The sequence below is a fragment of the Camponotus vicinus genome, unplaced genomic scaffold (assembly GCF_025532165.1).
Source record: "Camponotus vicinus isolate PSW18456_S1 unplaced genomic scaffold, iyCamVici1.0 SCAF_13, whole genome shotgun sequence".
NCBI classification, from domain to species: domain Eukaryota; kingdom Metazoa; phylum Arthropoda; class Insecta; order Hymenoptera; family Formicidae; genus Camponotus; species Camponotus vicinus.
The window spans coordinates 11,492,648-11,507,917 of record NW_028141949.1 but is presented as its reverse complement, the minus strand read 5'-3'; the positions used below and the strand labels follow the sequence as shown (position 1 = coordinate 11,507,917).

Below are 15,270 nucleotides of genomic sequence, written 5' to 3'. Positions count from 1 at the left end.
TATCGATAATTATCATTATTATCTCATTAATATATTATTCTTATTATTATTACTATTATCCATTTAAAAATTATCGGTATTATTGATAATAGTTATTAATATTTTTATTATTGTTATTGTTATTATTATCATTATAATTGTAAGCATAAATATAACTTTATTATTATTATTATTATTAAGTAATTATTGTTATCATTATTGGTAATATGTAGTAATGATTGATAGATATGACAGCGGTCTGCTTATATAGGTCTTGTCAATATGACCCCTCGTAATGATGAATCGTTAACGTGTCATGAGCCGATACAATTAATGACACGATTAAAAAAAGCTTATTTTTATACACTATCATCTAACGAACGGAATTAATGATGTCATCATTACTATAATGAATAAAAAGAAATGCACCCTTGGACCAACTCCAAACCGTTAAAATGCCATTTTCATCTGCCAAGTGTAAATAGGATTGTAACATGAACATAAATAATAATATAATACGTGTAAAAAACGATTTTTCTCTTATTTAGATATTTTTCTTTCTTCACAGGATTATAAATAGATATCATATTTCATATATGCGTATTATGTATTATAATTGTTTTGAGTACTTTTTTGACTTTTTGTGATGTGAGTTTTTACATGGAAGTATTTCAAGAGAGCGTGTATGAAAAAGATATACAGGGTGAGTTAAATAAAGTGTTACAGCTTAATATCTAAAACGACTGGATGGATTTTAATATTTTTGGATACGATTTTCTCGATGTACTCTTTTACATGGATATTATTGTTATTTTCATTTTCCGCAATCGCTCTCTCGTGGAGTGGGGGCTAGCTCCGTTTTTTTAAATGGCATCCTCCAAAAAATTAATATTAATGGATTCTACATTGAAAAAGGAACCATTTTCATTCGAAAAATTTTTTTCTACTGTTACGTTCAGGCCCGGAAAAGGATGGGTCGAAGGAAGAGCGTAACACATATTTGACGTAACACTACAATCATTAGTTACTGAACTACAATCATTCAAAATTGTCCGGAGTGCCGAATTCCGAACGCTCATATCTACACAGATCACTGAACTGCGAGTGTATTCATTTTAATAAATGTTCAAAGCATATCATGTATTTACAAGCACTTAAATAGTCTTTTGACAATATTTCTGCGAACATTTAACAGCATAATTGGTATAATCGATGTGTAGGCAGCTTGAATTCGTTCCTTCAGTTCTTTTTTCATAGTAGGTACTGTGCTAAATACTTTTTCCTTTACGTATCCCCAGAAAAAAAATCTGGTGTTAGATCAGCTGAACGGAGGTGGCCATTGAATAAGTCCATCACATCCAATCTATCGTTAATCAAACATCAAGGGACACGGTAGTGTCCCGCGCCAACTTCATGCAAAGCATTAGCGAGGCATTCTGTGTATCTATACGCGAGTCGGACAGTTGAGAGTAACTCAGATTGCCGGATTTCAATAACGGCTGAACGGATCGAATTCTTATTAGGCTTAATCGATAGAGCGAGTTTGAATTGTATAAAGAAAGTATATTTATTTTTGTGCTGCGTGATCTATAAACGGAGATATCATGACGCAAAATCGAAATATGAAAATTTTCAATCAAGAAACGTCTTTATCATCACCTATCTTATCATTTCTATTTTTAAATAAATTTTTAATTTTTTAATATTATATTTTTGAATATAATTGAAAATGATATTATTATTTTTGAAAATTAAAACAACTATTTTGTATAAGTGTTTTCAATTAAATATTTCTATTTAACTTGTACAAGTTTTTTTCTATTTCTATACTTCTATTTATCTTGTACAAATTTTTATCCTTAGTTGGCGTAATTTTTTATATCACTATTTTTGTAGACAAGACAACAGTTAGATACAATTAATGCATGAACTTGGCACCTTTTTTTACCTTTCTTTTAAAAAGGTAAGTTTTTAGGGATTTTAATTTACCTCATCTAACACTTTTAAATTTTCTTTTTTTGGGGATACATAAAAGAAAAAATATTTTCATAGTTTCTACTGCGAGAGGAAAACTGAAGGAACGAATCGAGTTGCTTGCACATCGATTACACCATATGCTGTTAAGTGTTCGCAGAAATATTGTCGAAAGACTACTTAAGAGGATGCTAGACTTGTCCTGTTTTACCGATTAAAACGGGAATTAGTAATATTCAAATATCTTCCCACATAGCACCAAGTTGTCTAAAAGTACTACTAAAACTGGACATATTTTTGTCACAGACATCTTTTACTGACATCGTTAAGTTGACGAAAAGATGGCTAAAAGTCGTCTCATGACCCGAATTGAGTGACTTTTTAATCTTATCCATATGATGACTAAAAGATGACTTGATTCATTCTACATAGATTATCGACACTCGGTAATAGGAATACTTCAATACACGCAATAAATGGATTATTTCTCCCATTTAATTATATAATTAATAATTTAAATGAACTATTTCTCCCGCCTAATTTCTAATAATCTGTTTAATATTCTGAATCCCAACAAGGAATCCAGATTATTAAATAAATTATTTTAAATTCAATTTGTTAGAAATTAAACTGATAAACAGTAATGTCAGGAAAAGGATGCGGCTCACACGAATACAATCATTCTGTGTAGCACATGTATATGTGGCTCTCTCTGATTGATGCGTGTGAGCAGTATCCTCTTTCTGGCATTACTGCTCGTAAAAGACAAAAATATGCTTCAGATCTTATATTAATTACTAATTCTTTATATACATTTCGTGATAAATATTAAATACGAGATAAGTTAAGAGTGACTCGCTGCGTAGTGGCAAGCGAAGAAACACGTGCCACATACTATTATGTCTTTTTTTATGTCATCTTTATAGACATCTTTTCGTTTTGTCGAAAAAATAACTTAAAAAAGACATCTTTTCGTTATCTTTTAGTATAATGTGCTGTATGAGTTTTTATATAGATCAATAAATCTTCTATGATTATGTTACGTCCGATGGATTCCACGATTCTTTTCTTTCTTCGAAACGATATCGTGGAAGAAAAAAAATCAAGGATCGGCTTGCATTTGAAACACAAAGCGATCTTTCTTAAGAATAATGATAGCGCATAGAAGAACGCAACCTAACCCGCGTATATATTGTATATAACCATTTAAACCTAACAAATCTAATACTGCGAATGGCCAGTCGAGATAGCGTTAACAAAACTCTAAATAAATTTGTGAATTATGAGACGAAAAGTTGTTATAAGAGATTTCAACTGTCCCGTATCTATTGGTATGGCTTTATGCTTGAAGCCGCTCTATCTAAAGAATTTTTAAAACAAAGATCTGTTGGTTCTCGGGAAGATAGTAAAAATCTAAACATATGGCAATACTTTTGAAATTGATAGTACACGTGCGCTCGTTCGACAAGCCACCCTCAAGCGTTCTTCGAATCGTTAAATTATCAAACGATAAATTAATCAGCTCACTCCCATTTTCTACTAGATGGAGCTAAGTCTCGAGCCAAAGGGCTTAACCAATTAAAATCTTAAGAAACGCCTCTTCTCCCAAAAATCAGCCTCCTTGCCTTTAAGAAGTGAGTAATTGAAATTATTTCATTTGTTCAAAAAAGATTCCCACCATCCAGTAAGGAGGAGGAGCAATAACTTTAAAAAATGCAAGCGCAAGGCGCGACAAGCAGTGCAGTTGACAGTACAGTTCACAGTTCCTTACGCAATTTATTCAGCATTCATTCATTCATTCATTCTATTAGTCACAGTCGAGATTCACATTTTTGAGAATTCAATCTTAATTTGATTTAAATTATATAGCCTCGGGGATCCTTTTTTGCGTTATCCAATTGAGTTATTAATCTGTTTTATATCTCGGTGAAAAAATGGTTTTGTTAAGATTTAATTGTGCATCGTGTGTAAGTGAATATTAGTATCATAGTATAGCTAGGCGGGTTCTAACTCAGGTCCTCTCAGGGGGGTGAGGCGCGAGGGGAACCGCGGCGCGGGGGGAGTGACGTCACGCGCGGGGAAGGAGGAATTGCCGCGCGCGGAGAGTGACGTCACACGCGGGGAAGGGGGATCCGCGGCGCGACCGATGGACGAGGGGGTCCGCGAGGAAAAGGGGGATCCGCAGAAGGAGAACGGTGCGAAGGTATAAGAACGATAGCGCTACGTGTGGGAAAAGGATAGCGCTAAGTGTGTGAAGAGGACAGTGCGACAAGGATGGCATCAACGTGCGACAAGGATGGCGTCAACGTGGGACAAGGACGACGCATTGTAAGATGACGCATAGGTGGGAGAAGGACAACGCAAAGGTAAGTGAGTGAGTGAGTGATAGCGACGAGCATATGAAAGAGAGAGAACGATAACGCGTGCGAGAGAGAATGATAATATCACGAGACAATGCGTGCGAGAGAGAGAATCATAGCGCAAGAACAACGCGCGCGAAAGAGAGAACGGTAGCGCGTACGAAAGAGAGAACGATAATATCGCGAGAACAACGCATGCGAGAGAGAACGATAATATCGCGAGACTTACAACTAGCGCGCGAGAGAGAGATAGCGCAAGGGATGGGAGCGCAAGGGAAAGGTGTGTAAATAATTGCAATTTTTTCAATTACAAATATATAATTTATTAAAATGTGTGTATGTAATTACACAATTGTGTGTGTGTGTGTGTGTGTGTGTGTATGTGTACTTAATATATAATATATAATAAAAAATATATAATAAAAAATATATAATAAAAAATATAAAATATATATAGGGGGGGTGATGTGCCGGGCTAAGGGGGAGGCTGCTTCTGGAACAGAAATGAAAAAAGATGCTGCGTTAATGGAAATATAATACGATAAGATTTATAAAAAAAAAAAAAAACACTTACATCTATCAATCCATTCCTCTTCTCTTTCTTCCCCTTGTCTTTCTTCCTCTTGTCTTTCCTCATTCTCCTCCTCTTCATCATCCTCCTGTTCCTTTTCTTCCTGCTCCTGCTCCTCCTGTTCTCTTTCCTCTTCCTCCTCCTGCTCCTCTTCCTCTTCTTCTATAACCCAATTTTCTTGAACCCACTGTTCTTCTATGTCATCGTAGGGCTTTTCCCCGAAAAGCCGCCGCAAGTCGAAAATATCTTCGACCTGACGACTCTCCGGGGTGTCGCCCCACATATAAGAGAAGTCCTCTCTCCTAGCCCGACGAACCGTCCGCACCCATTGTCGACGCTCTATGTTGACGAATCCGGGAATTTCCATTTCATCCTGGAACTACATAAAAATATAATTAATATAAACACAATTTTTTACAAAATATTCACAAAAAACACTACTTACATTCCACAGGAACGTCAGCTTCAAGAACACGATGCATAACAAATCAAAAAATTTTCTCTTCCACTCGGGATAGATATTTATGCGATCCATTTTTTCTTTTTTTAATTTGGCACTTCTTAACTAGCACACTATCTGCAACTTTGTGACGAGGCAACGAGGTCTCGACACGAGATTTTATAGTAGAGATGTAGCATTATCACCATATCAAAAACGCGTCGTAAGACAAAAGTATGCGCGGTCCCATGCAACTCAGCATGATATAATATAATATTAACATCATCATATCGCGACTTTGTGAGGAGACAATCGTCTCGGTACGAAACTTTAGAATAGGGACGTATCATTATCGCTTTACCAAAAACGCATCGTAAGACAAAAGTATGCATGTTCCCATGCAACTTAGCATGATATAATATAATGTTACAATATAATGCGTCAACCCTGATCGAACGGTTATTGAACGGTCATCGAACGCTCATCGAACGGAAATGAACGACCGTCGAACGGAAACGAACGACTGTTGAACGGCTATTGAACGGTAATTGAACAGAAACGAACGATCGTTGAACGACATTAAACGACTGTCGAACAGCAATTAAACGGTCATCGAACGGAAATGAACGACCATCGAACGACATTAAACGACTGTCGAACGGCAATTGAACGGTCATCGAACGGAAATGAACGACCGTCGAACGACATTACGGCTATTGAACGACTGTTGAACGGCTATCGAACGATAACTGAACGGTTATCGAACGGAAATGAACGATCGTTGAATGGAAATGAACGCCCGTCGAACGGAAATGAACGGAAATGAATGGAAATCAACGACTATCAAACGCAAAACAATATTCAATTATCAAACAATTATTTAAATGTATTACCATGAATCGAAATACAATATCTAATGACAGATGTGTCACGTACGGAAACACGATATTGCCCACGTGCATAGATAAGGAAAGAAAGGAGAGAATAAGAAAAACGATAAAAATATATTGCATCATCAATTTATTATAAATATGGATTCGATGAATCATCATCATGATGTTTCAACCACCAATTATAAATCTTAAATACATTTTGTAAAGCGCAATTTTTTGCATGATTTTCACAACGCACAGTCTTCTTAACATCTAACTTATTTAAAGAAGCTACATCCTCATAGTCTGCATCCAAAGTTTTGATAATAACATCGTTTCTCGCATCATCGCCCAGTATATCGGCTAGCCATTGTCGTTTTTCGTGCCCTTTAACGATACGAGAGGTGACGCATCATCCTCCTCCGTTGTACTCATCACTGCCGTCGTAATTAAACGTTTCGATTTCCAATATGAAACGTGTCCATCATCCCACGATAATCCATGATGATTTTTAATCAACCATAAAACCTGACATCTCTCAGATTTTGTGAGCATGTGCCATGGTACGGGACATGTAAAAATGTAATGAGAAAGTACGGATCCTTTTCTCAGAACCGCAGCTTCCTTCACGACAAAATTTCTCCCGATAATAAATCCTTGTAGATCCACAAACGTTGGCGCAGCCATGATGACAAGATCCGATCGCAGACTGATGTTAATCGTCAAACATCTCAATCTTTTATATTTTTCTTCATGCGCATTGGAGGGAATATTTACTGACTTATGTAATTTTGCGGATTACATTGGTCAATGGATTATATTCGACAACCCGATCGTGCAAGATGAGACAATAGACGGTAGTATTCGCCGGTATATTTTCCCTGCATTCAAACTCTATTCTCACGTCCACGGTAACAGTTTTGACAGACTCGTTTTGCCGCGAGCAATCAATGACCGCGAGAAGACCGCAATGTAGAAACTTTGAAATGGTTAATAGCGTGGTGCTGTTATCGCATCCGTAATAAGATTTGCGAAAACGAGAGTACATGTCGAATAGAACGGCGAATCTACTTTTCAAAATCTAAATTTAAATCATCGTAGGGATAAAAATCCGAGTTTAAATAGAGTTTAACGTTGGTCAATTTGCAGTCATCGAATAATGTAACATCTTGTGACATCTGAATTCTTTTTACCAGTTTGCAGTGCAAAGATCACGTATTGTGGTTTCTCTAGTTGGGAGGCGGCTTTCACGGTCCACGAATGCTTAGTCGTGCTATGTAGCAGAGGAAATTCGTATAGATCCCAAGATCGGAAACTCATGTTCAAGTATCGTCCGCTTTCCAACATTCGTAACATCGACAATTTATTAATCTTGTCCAATATTACATGAGACATACGCCACTGTATCTTGAGTAATTCAATCTCAGCTTCCGACGATGGATGTTTGAATAGACAATTATTATCGTTGCGCGAACGTATCAGAATCAATTCGTGACGAGCGTTAATCACAACGCGTTTATAATCTTCGCAAAATCCCAGCAACATGTTGAGCGGTACGCAATAGTTGAAATAATTTTTGTCATCGTTGTACGTCAAATCCCACGCAGCGTTCTTCAAGTTTATACTTTTCTGGTGTGTCAGAGAGACATAATTTTTGAGCGTCGAAGTTATTCCAACATTTCTGTTGCGATCAATTTCTACTCCGTCGAGTTCGTATCGAAGCTCATCAAACATGAATGTGACGCAATTGTTTCCCAATGCAACCTTCATTTCGTCATTCGCTTTACGCACATTCAGCTTTCCCTCGATGTAAAGAAAGCTTTTACACGGTAACGTATACAAATCCTGATGTTGTATAGGTATTCGTATCTCGTCGCTGTATCCAAGCGTCGTATTGGCGTACGGATTGTACGTGTGAGTCTCAATCTTGACGATGCGATCGTCAAAGACTGGCTCACCTCCGATATTCAAAATATCAATCATTCTTTTCGTACGGTGAATCCCAATGATTTTAAAAATTCACGATTCAATGTGCTCAGCTTCTTTTTAATGGCTATTTTATTATTATCACCCGATATCGCAATAGTATTGTCCCTCGTAAAAGTATTGTCTCTCGCGTGCTCCGTTTCGTTCAGCACATACTATGTTTGTCGCCGTCGTATATGCAATCTTACGGTAATTTCCTCTCCTCGAAAATCGAGCAATCGACCTCTTTGATCCACAATGCGTATCGTTAAATCCGTAATGCTCCGTACGATGATCGGCAGATAAATGATCTGTGCCGGCGTTTCCGATATCTTATATCCTGGCGGTACGCTCGGTGAAAATTCATGTATCGTGTGTACGCGCATACCATTGCTGTACGCACCAGTAGTCATGTTACATTCTATACGAATAATATTTACGTTTATAATATTAACCGGTTCGTCCGATTCGTACCACTTGCGAGGCTGCAATATACGATTCGGCGAGAATCCAAGCAAGGATCCTACATTGTCGGGTTTGGTAAAGTTTATTCTGTAGGCGCATTTGATTTCACTCTTTAGCGTGCTATGATTGGCGCGGAGCGCTATTGGATATTCCTCATCATAATCGTTTTCAACATCTCTGGAAAGGTGTTCATCTTGCAAAATTGCGCGTTTGAGATAGTCATTTATAGCGTGCAATTCGTACGATCCTTCGGGAATCGTAATTTCTTTGTCGTCGTTGCCAAAGTAAAAGTTATTATTCGAAAAATTTACGTTCGGAATCGTATGATAAGTTTCTAAATCCGTTAATCCGAGCTCGTAATCGGCATCGGCAAATCTATAGCGGGAAAATAACTTACAGCGAGAACGCTGCTTCTGCCAGTCAACGTAAGTGTCAGTGACATATCGAACGAATACTGAGTCATGACGATGGATTGTCAGGCTTTAAATTGATCGTCGACTGTTTGAAGAAATTTTAAACACAACTGTCCACAGATACTCTGATTGTAACTTTGATAAGATGTGTAATTGTATTCAATTTTCACTCGTCCAAAATATCGCACAAGTTCCTTGGGTGGTCGAAGATTTCCAAAACTGTCGAAATATACGATACGATCTCCCCTCTTTGCGTACGCTACCCAATGAGTACTGGGACCATCAACGTCATCCAAATTGACGATACCGCTCTCGTTTCGTCGTACACCGCTTATCGGTAAATTATTAAGCATGAAAACACCTCTAAAGAACAGTATGCGCATACGTTTCGCCAATTGTTCCAATTGCACGTTAGTTGTCGCATCCGTTAGGCATTTTTAATGTTTTTTCGATGTTTTTTTTTCTCTTAGACTTTGTTGAGAATCCCTGTCCACGCTTGTACGGAGCGAGATAAAGTCCGCGACTTTCCATAGCGCGATTGTGACGCTGCATCTCTTCCAGCTGACGTTGCGCCGCCTTGCTATCATTTACCGCCTTTGCGATTCCCGCCGCACCGCCGGCCAAAGAACCGACAACTCCCAACAACGGTAAAAGTGGTAAAATACCACCGCGTTTCGCTACTGGAAGTATTCGTTTTTTCCTCCTCCTTGTCGTCGACAAGGGGGCTTTTTCATCCCCATGCCGAGTTTTGTCTTTGCCTTCATTGCCGCCCAAACAGTCGTAGCGGCTGCTCTTTCGCCAAGAGTCGAATCCCTCGCGGTAATGCGTTCTCGCGCTCTTGCAGCTAGTATGCGATCCGCGACGTGTCGTTGGCCGAGGTCGTTGCTTCGCGAGTAAGCAATGTCGTGCTCGCGACAAGCGGCGTCCAATGGATTGATGCCTCGATCGCCTCTAGCCAATCGTTTCTCTAATCGAGTTCCCGGGCCGCAAAACCGGGAATATGTAATTCGATGGCAAGCGCATTTATCGCACGATTTAATAGACCGCTACCTCTTACAATTCTCGCTGACATTCGTAGCAATCTTTTATTACCGATGGTAGACCGTCGATGTGTGTTCGCTGCCACAGCTGATTGTAATGTCGCATGCACGAACGATATTGTCGAACCTCCGAATCAGTCTTTATATATTCTGGAAGCTTGTCCCACAATCGTTCCATGTAATCACCAAAATTTTGCAGTAAAACAATCTTTGGGATATACTGCAGTTGTTCGGCGGTAAGCTAGAGAATGTCTCTTTTATCCGACAGAAGGAGAAACATTTTTGATACTGAGCAGTTTCGAGTCGAGACACCTCTATAAATAGGTCTCCCCCCCTCGTGATCATTCGCAAAATTGATTCGAAAGAGAAAACATGCGATTCGTGCGACAAGCGCGGATAATCAAAGTATCAAATTTCGACGATAGACTAATATCGGAGAAAAAAGTACGCAAGCATGAAAACATGCTACCGACTACTATACGCAGTATCGTTTGCGGCCTTTCAAACTGCGGTAAGACAAACGTGTTGATTAGTTTGATAGAAAGTCCGTACGGTGTACGTTTCGAGAACGTGTATGTATACTCGAAATCGCTTCAACAACCGAAATATAGATACTTGGAAAATTTACTAGCACCTATAGACGAAATTGGTTATTTTACATTCTCTAATAACAGCGATGTCATTCCACCGAGCGAGGCGCTTCCGAATTCCATCTTTATCTTTGATGACGTGGCATGCGACAAGCAAGATACGATAAGAGAGTACTTTGCAATGGGTCGACACTCGAGCGTCGACTGTTTCTATCTTTGTCAAACGTACGCCAAGATACCTAAGCATCTTATACGCGACAATGCGAATCTTTTGATTTTATTTAAACAAGACGGCACAAACTTGAAACACGTGTACAACGATCATGTAAATACCGACATGTCTTACGATGATTTCCGCGCATTGTGTCAGAAATGTTGGCAACGCAAATATGGCTTCGTAGTCATTGATAAAGACAGTACGTTGATCAATGGACGATATAGAAGAGGATTTAATGATTTCGCGATATCGTAATCGCGATCAGTCGTCATCGACACATCGATCGAGCATCATGAACGGCGATCGTGAAAAGATTGCGAGAGAGATTGCAAAAACGAGCGAATCAATTCGCAAAAAATATCGCGTTTTGAAAACTGGTAAAATGGAGGAAGACGTTGCATTGGAAAGACAATTTAAGCCAATTACCGAATCTTTAAAACAGCTTGTCGAAAATACTGTGGAATCTGATGCGTCGAAAATCGAGCCATTGAGTTTGACGTTCGGAGAGAAGCACGAGGAAAAAATAAAAGAGTCAAAGCAAGGAATAAAGCGAGCACGGATAAATATGCCGATAAACGATTCGCCGATATATTCGACACCGAATCGATCAAAACGAAGGAAACAATTTTCTAATATGTTTCTGCTACTGTTTCTACTCCGATAAAAGTACAACCGTGTCAAACAATCCCAGGTAGAACATGAAACTCATAATGACATCATTATAACGTCATCATGATTTTATTTATCACTTAAAAGTTACCTAGACAAAAATGATTAAAAAATGAGTTAAAGATGACAAAAAGAATCATAAATTTTTAAGTTCAATAATCGCATTATATAATTTTAAAAAGATTATGTTGCTTAAATATAATTAAAATATACATGAATAATGTATAGATTTAATACAGCGGCTGTGTTCGCGACCTTATTATTGCGTGGGTTATTATTATGTTTGCCGAAGCTTCGGCTAGAGGGGGAATCAACTCGAAGGAATTCGGCAACGGTCGAATTTCAGGGGAGTCTGTCTCCGTATTATATTCGATCAACATATCGTTACGGTCACTCAATTCTGTCTGGATCGCACTCTCTTTGCTTAAACTATTAAAAGAATAGAAATTTATTTGACCGGTGCGCGTATCGCGCTCTACAGTGTACTTGATCCTTAATAAAATTAATTATCAGCGAAATCGTGGACATATACTTATTTACACATTAACACACACACACACAAATACAATTTGGTCCTTCGAGCCGGATCAAGTGCACATTTCAGAGCAAGGCGCTTGCCATTGATGAGTGATCGCGGTGAAGGTGCGCGTTGGTTAAGGAGACAATCGTGGTAATTAGTGATCGGCTACTTCTAGTGTGGTAAAATCGAGAATTTGATAGACATTTGAATAGACTTCGGGAACATTCGATTCGCGACCAGTAGTTGTGTTGTTTCGGTCGACCTTGTGAGTCGCTGGGTCTGCGTGTTATCGACGTGTCCATGTTCTGTTTTCCTTCGCTCGCTCTCTCTCTATGTTTCACCAGGAAACAAGTGACGGTTGTGAGCAATAAAATAATACAAAATGAGCATCGAAAGTTATCGCAGACAAAGAAGTCAATTGAAAGGAAGATTGACGAATATACGAAATTTCATCACTAAGGTTGGTAAAGACGTGGATCGTGTGGCACCGGAAAAAATCGCGGCGCGTCTTCAAGCCGTGGAGGACATACATTCAAAATTTCAAGGTATATCACAACAGCTCATAACATTAGTAGTGGAGGAGGAAGATCTTCGGAGAGATGCGGCGGAGGAGGGCGAGTTCGATGAGCGATATTTCATGATGAGGGCGACTTTGGTACAGCTATTGGAGAGACTCAAGCCGTCGGCGGCTCCGTCTACGGGTCCGTCCACGGCCATCGGGGGTTCGGTTGGTGATGCGGCCGTAATGCAGGTTCTCGAGTAACAAACACTTTTAATTCAGAGATTGGCTGAGCGATCGATTGGAGGCAACGATGATGCGCTGACACGAATAGTAGAGCAACAAGGTCAGCTATTAGAGAGAATAAATGCACGATCAAGTGTGTCCTCACGAGAATCTCAAGTAAAATTACCAGTGATCAAGTTGCCATCATTTGATGGCAATATTGAGGAATGGAAGCGATATTCTGATACATTCAGAACATTAATACACGACAGCGAATTAACTAATGTGCAAAAGCATCAATATCTAGTCGGTTCGTTAAGCGGCCAAGCAGCCAAAATAATCGAATCAATCGAGATTTCGGAGGACAATTACGTCATTGCATGGGATCTATTGAAGAAAAGATACGATGACGAAAGGGGTATTCGAAAAAGACACATACAGTGTTTGTTCGAGTTACCGCAAGTAAAACGAGAATCAGCGAGTGCGATCCAGGAATTAGTAGATCACGTGCAAAAACATTTGCGAATATTGCAGGTCATGAAACTTCCTACTGAGTCTTGGGGAGATTTAATCATTTATTTAATTGAGAAAAACCTGGACAACGCCACGAGGCGGCGTTGGGAAGAATATATTGAGCAAAGGGAAAATGTGACGACGAGCACAATTATCGAATTTTTGCAACGGCAATGTCAGCTGTTGCGGCGAACAGCCTTGGACGGCGAGAGCATCAACAGACCGAGAGACGATGTTCGTGAGAGGGACAGGGCAAGTAAACAGCGATCGTTAAATTTGAAATCACAGAGCAAGACGACATTGTCAACAACCATACAAGAGAAGAAATGTTATCTCTGTCAAAGATATCATCACATTTATTCATGCAAACACTTTTTGGGTTTGTCCGTTGAGGATCGGATCAAGGAAGTCAAGCGATTGAAACTTTGTCTTAATTGTCTCAGGAGGGATTTTTCGAGGAATTGCAGATCTGGTTCATGCCAGGAATGCGGCGAGCGGCACAACACATTGTGTCACGTGAAGAAGCGGACATCCAGTTATACATCTACAGACCAGGAGAGGGGTACAACGGACCACTCAAGGGAGTCATCCGGAAGCAGCACGCTATGCTCCACAATGAAGGGCGCAATGGAGTCATCGACGAGCGAGTATTCGACGTCCGGAAGCGTATCGGTTCAACACGCCCGAATCAAGGGCGAGCGTAAGCGAGTTTTAATGTCAACTGTTGTTGTAAATGTTAGATCAAGCAATAATAATAATTGTCATTTGCGAGTCCTGTTAGACAGTGCGAGCGAAGTAAATTTTGTTACTTTATCAGCGTGTAATAGATTAAATATAAAATTGGATACTATACGTGAGTCGATAAGTGGATTAAATATGACCTGCACGATTGATCACAGTTGTCGAGTTTTGATGAAATCGCGAACTTCGAAGTTCGAGCTGAGCTTGTGTTGTCTGGTCGTACCTAAGATAACGAAGTGCTTGCCGTCATTTTCGATTGAATTGCCTAAATTGTCTATTCCGGAAAATTTAAAGTTGGCTGATCCGTTTTTTCATAATCCAGGCCAGATCGACGCGCTTATAGGCGGGGAATTCTTTTTGTACTTGTTAGAAACCTGAAGGATCGAACTCGGGGACGGTTTACCGATATTACAAAATACCAAGTTCGGTTGGATCGTGTCAGATTCAATACCGTCACATTTAATTATAAATCGAATGACTGATCGTCCACTTTTGAATAATCATGCGTGTTCAACTACACGTCTAGCATCGGTAGAAGATATTTTACGAAAGTTCTGGGAGTTGGAAGAGTACGTAGACAATAATATAAAACTGTCGGTAGAGGAACAAGTTTGCGAGAATTATTTTGTAAACACGACAAGTCGAGACGCGTCTGGACGATTCGTCGTTCGATTACCTTTCCACGAAGGCAGGGCTCAGCTCGGGCGATCGAAAGAAATTGCGATGAGGCGCCTGATTTTCTTGGAACGGAAATTTCATAGGAATCCGAATTTTTATAAGTTATACTCCGAATTTATGCGCGAATATATTGAATTAAATCATATGTCAAAGGTTATTAGGGCTAGCATATCGAATCCCGTGTATTTACCACATCATGGCGTTTTTCGCGAATCAAATATAACATCTCGATTGCGAGTGGTATTCGACGCCTCCGCAAAGACTACATCGGGTCTTTCTTTAAATGACACGCTGATGGTGGGAGCAAATTTACAAGACAACATAAATATTATTTTGCGATTTCGAGTGCCGACTATTGCAATTACGGCTGATTTGAAGAAAATATATCGTCAAATTTTATTACACCACGATGATCGCGACTATCAAAGAATTCTATGGCGATTTTCTCCGAATGATCCAATAGATGAATATCAATTGAATACCGTAACATACGGTCAGGCATGTGCCCCGTTTTTGGCTGTTCGTTGCGTGCGGCAGTTG

The 15,270-nt window shown here is 39.3% G+C and overlaps 1 protein-coding gene across 1 annotated transcript in view; it reads left to right on the top strand.

Annotated features, from left to right (window-relative positions):
• The first annotated feature begins 4,129 nt into the window (after positions 1-4,129).
• Positions 4,130-15,270, top strand: part of LOC145964585 (aminopeptidase N-like) — a 59,663-nt gene continuing 48,522 nt past the window's right edge. The window contains exon 1 of the mRNA XM_083087533.1: positions 4,130-4,319. Within this exon, the coding sequence (XP_082943659.1) occupies positions 4,287-4,319 (33 nt within the window). The 5' untranslated portion in view covers positions 4,130-4,286. The remainder of the gene's footprint in view (positions 4,320-15,270) is intronic.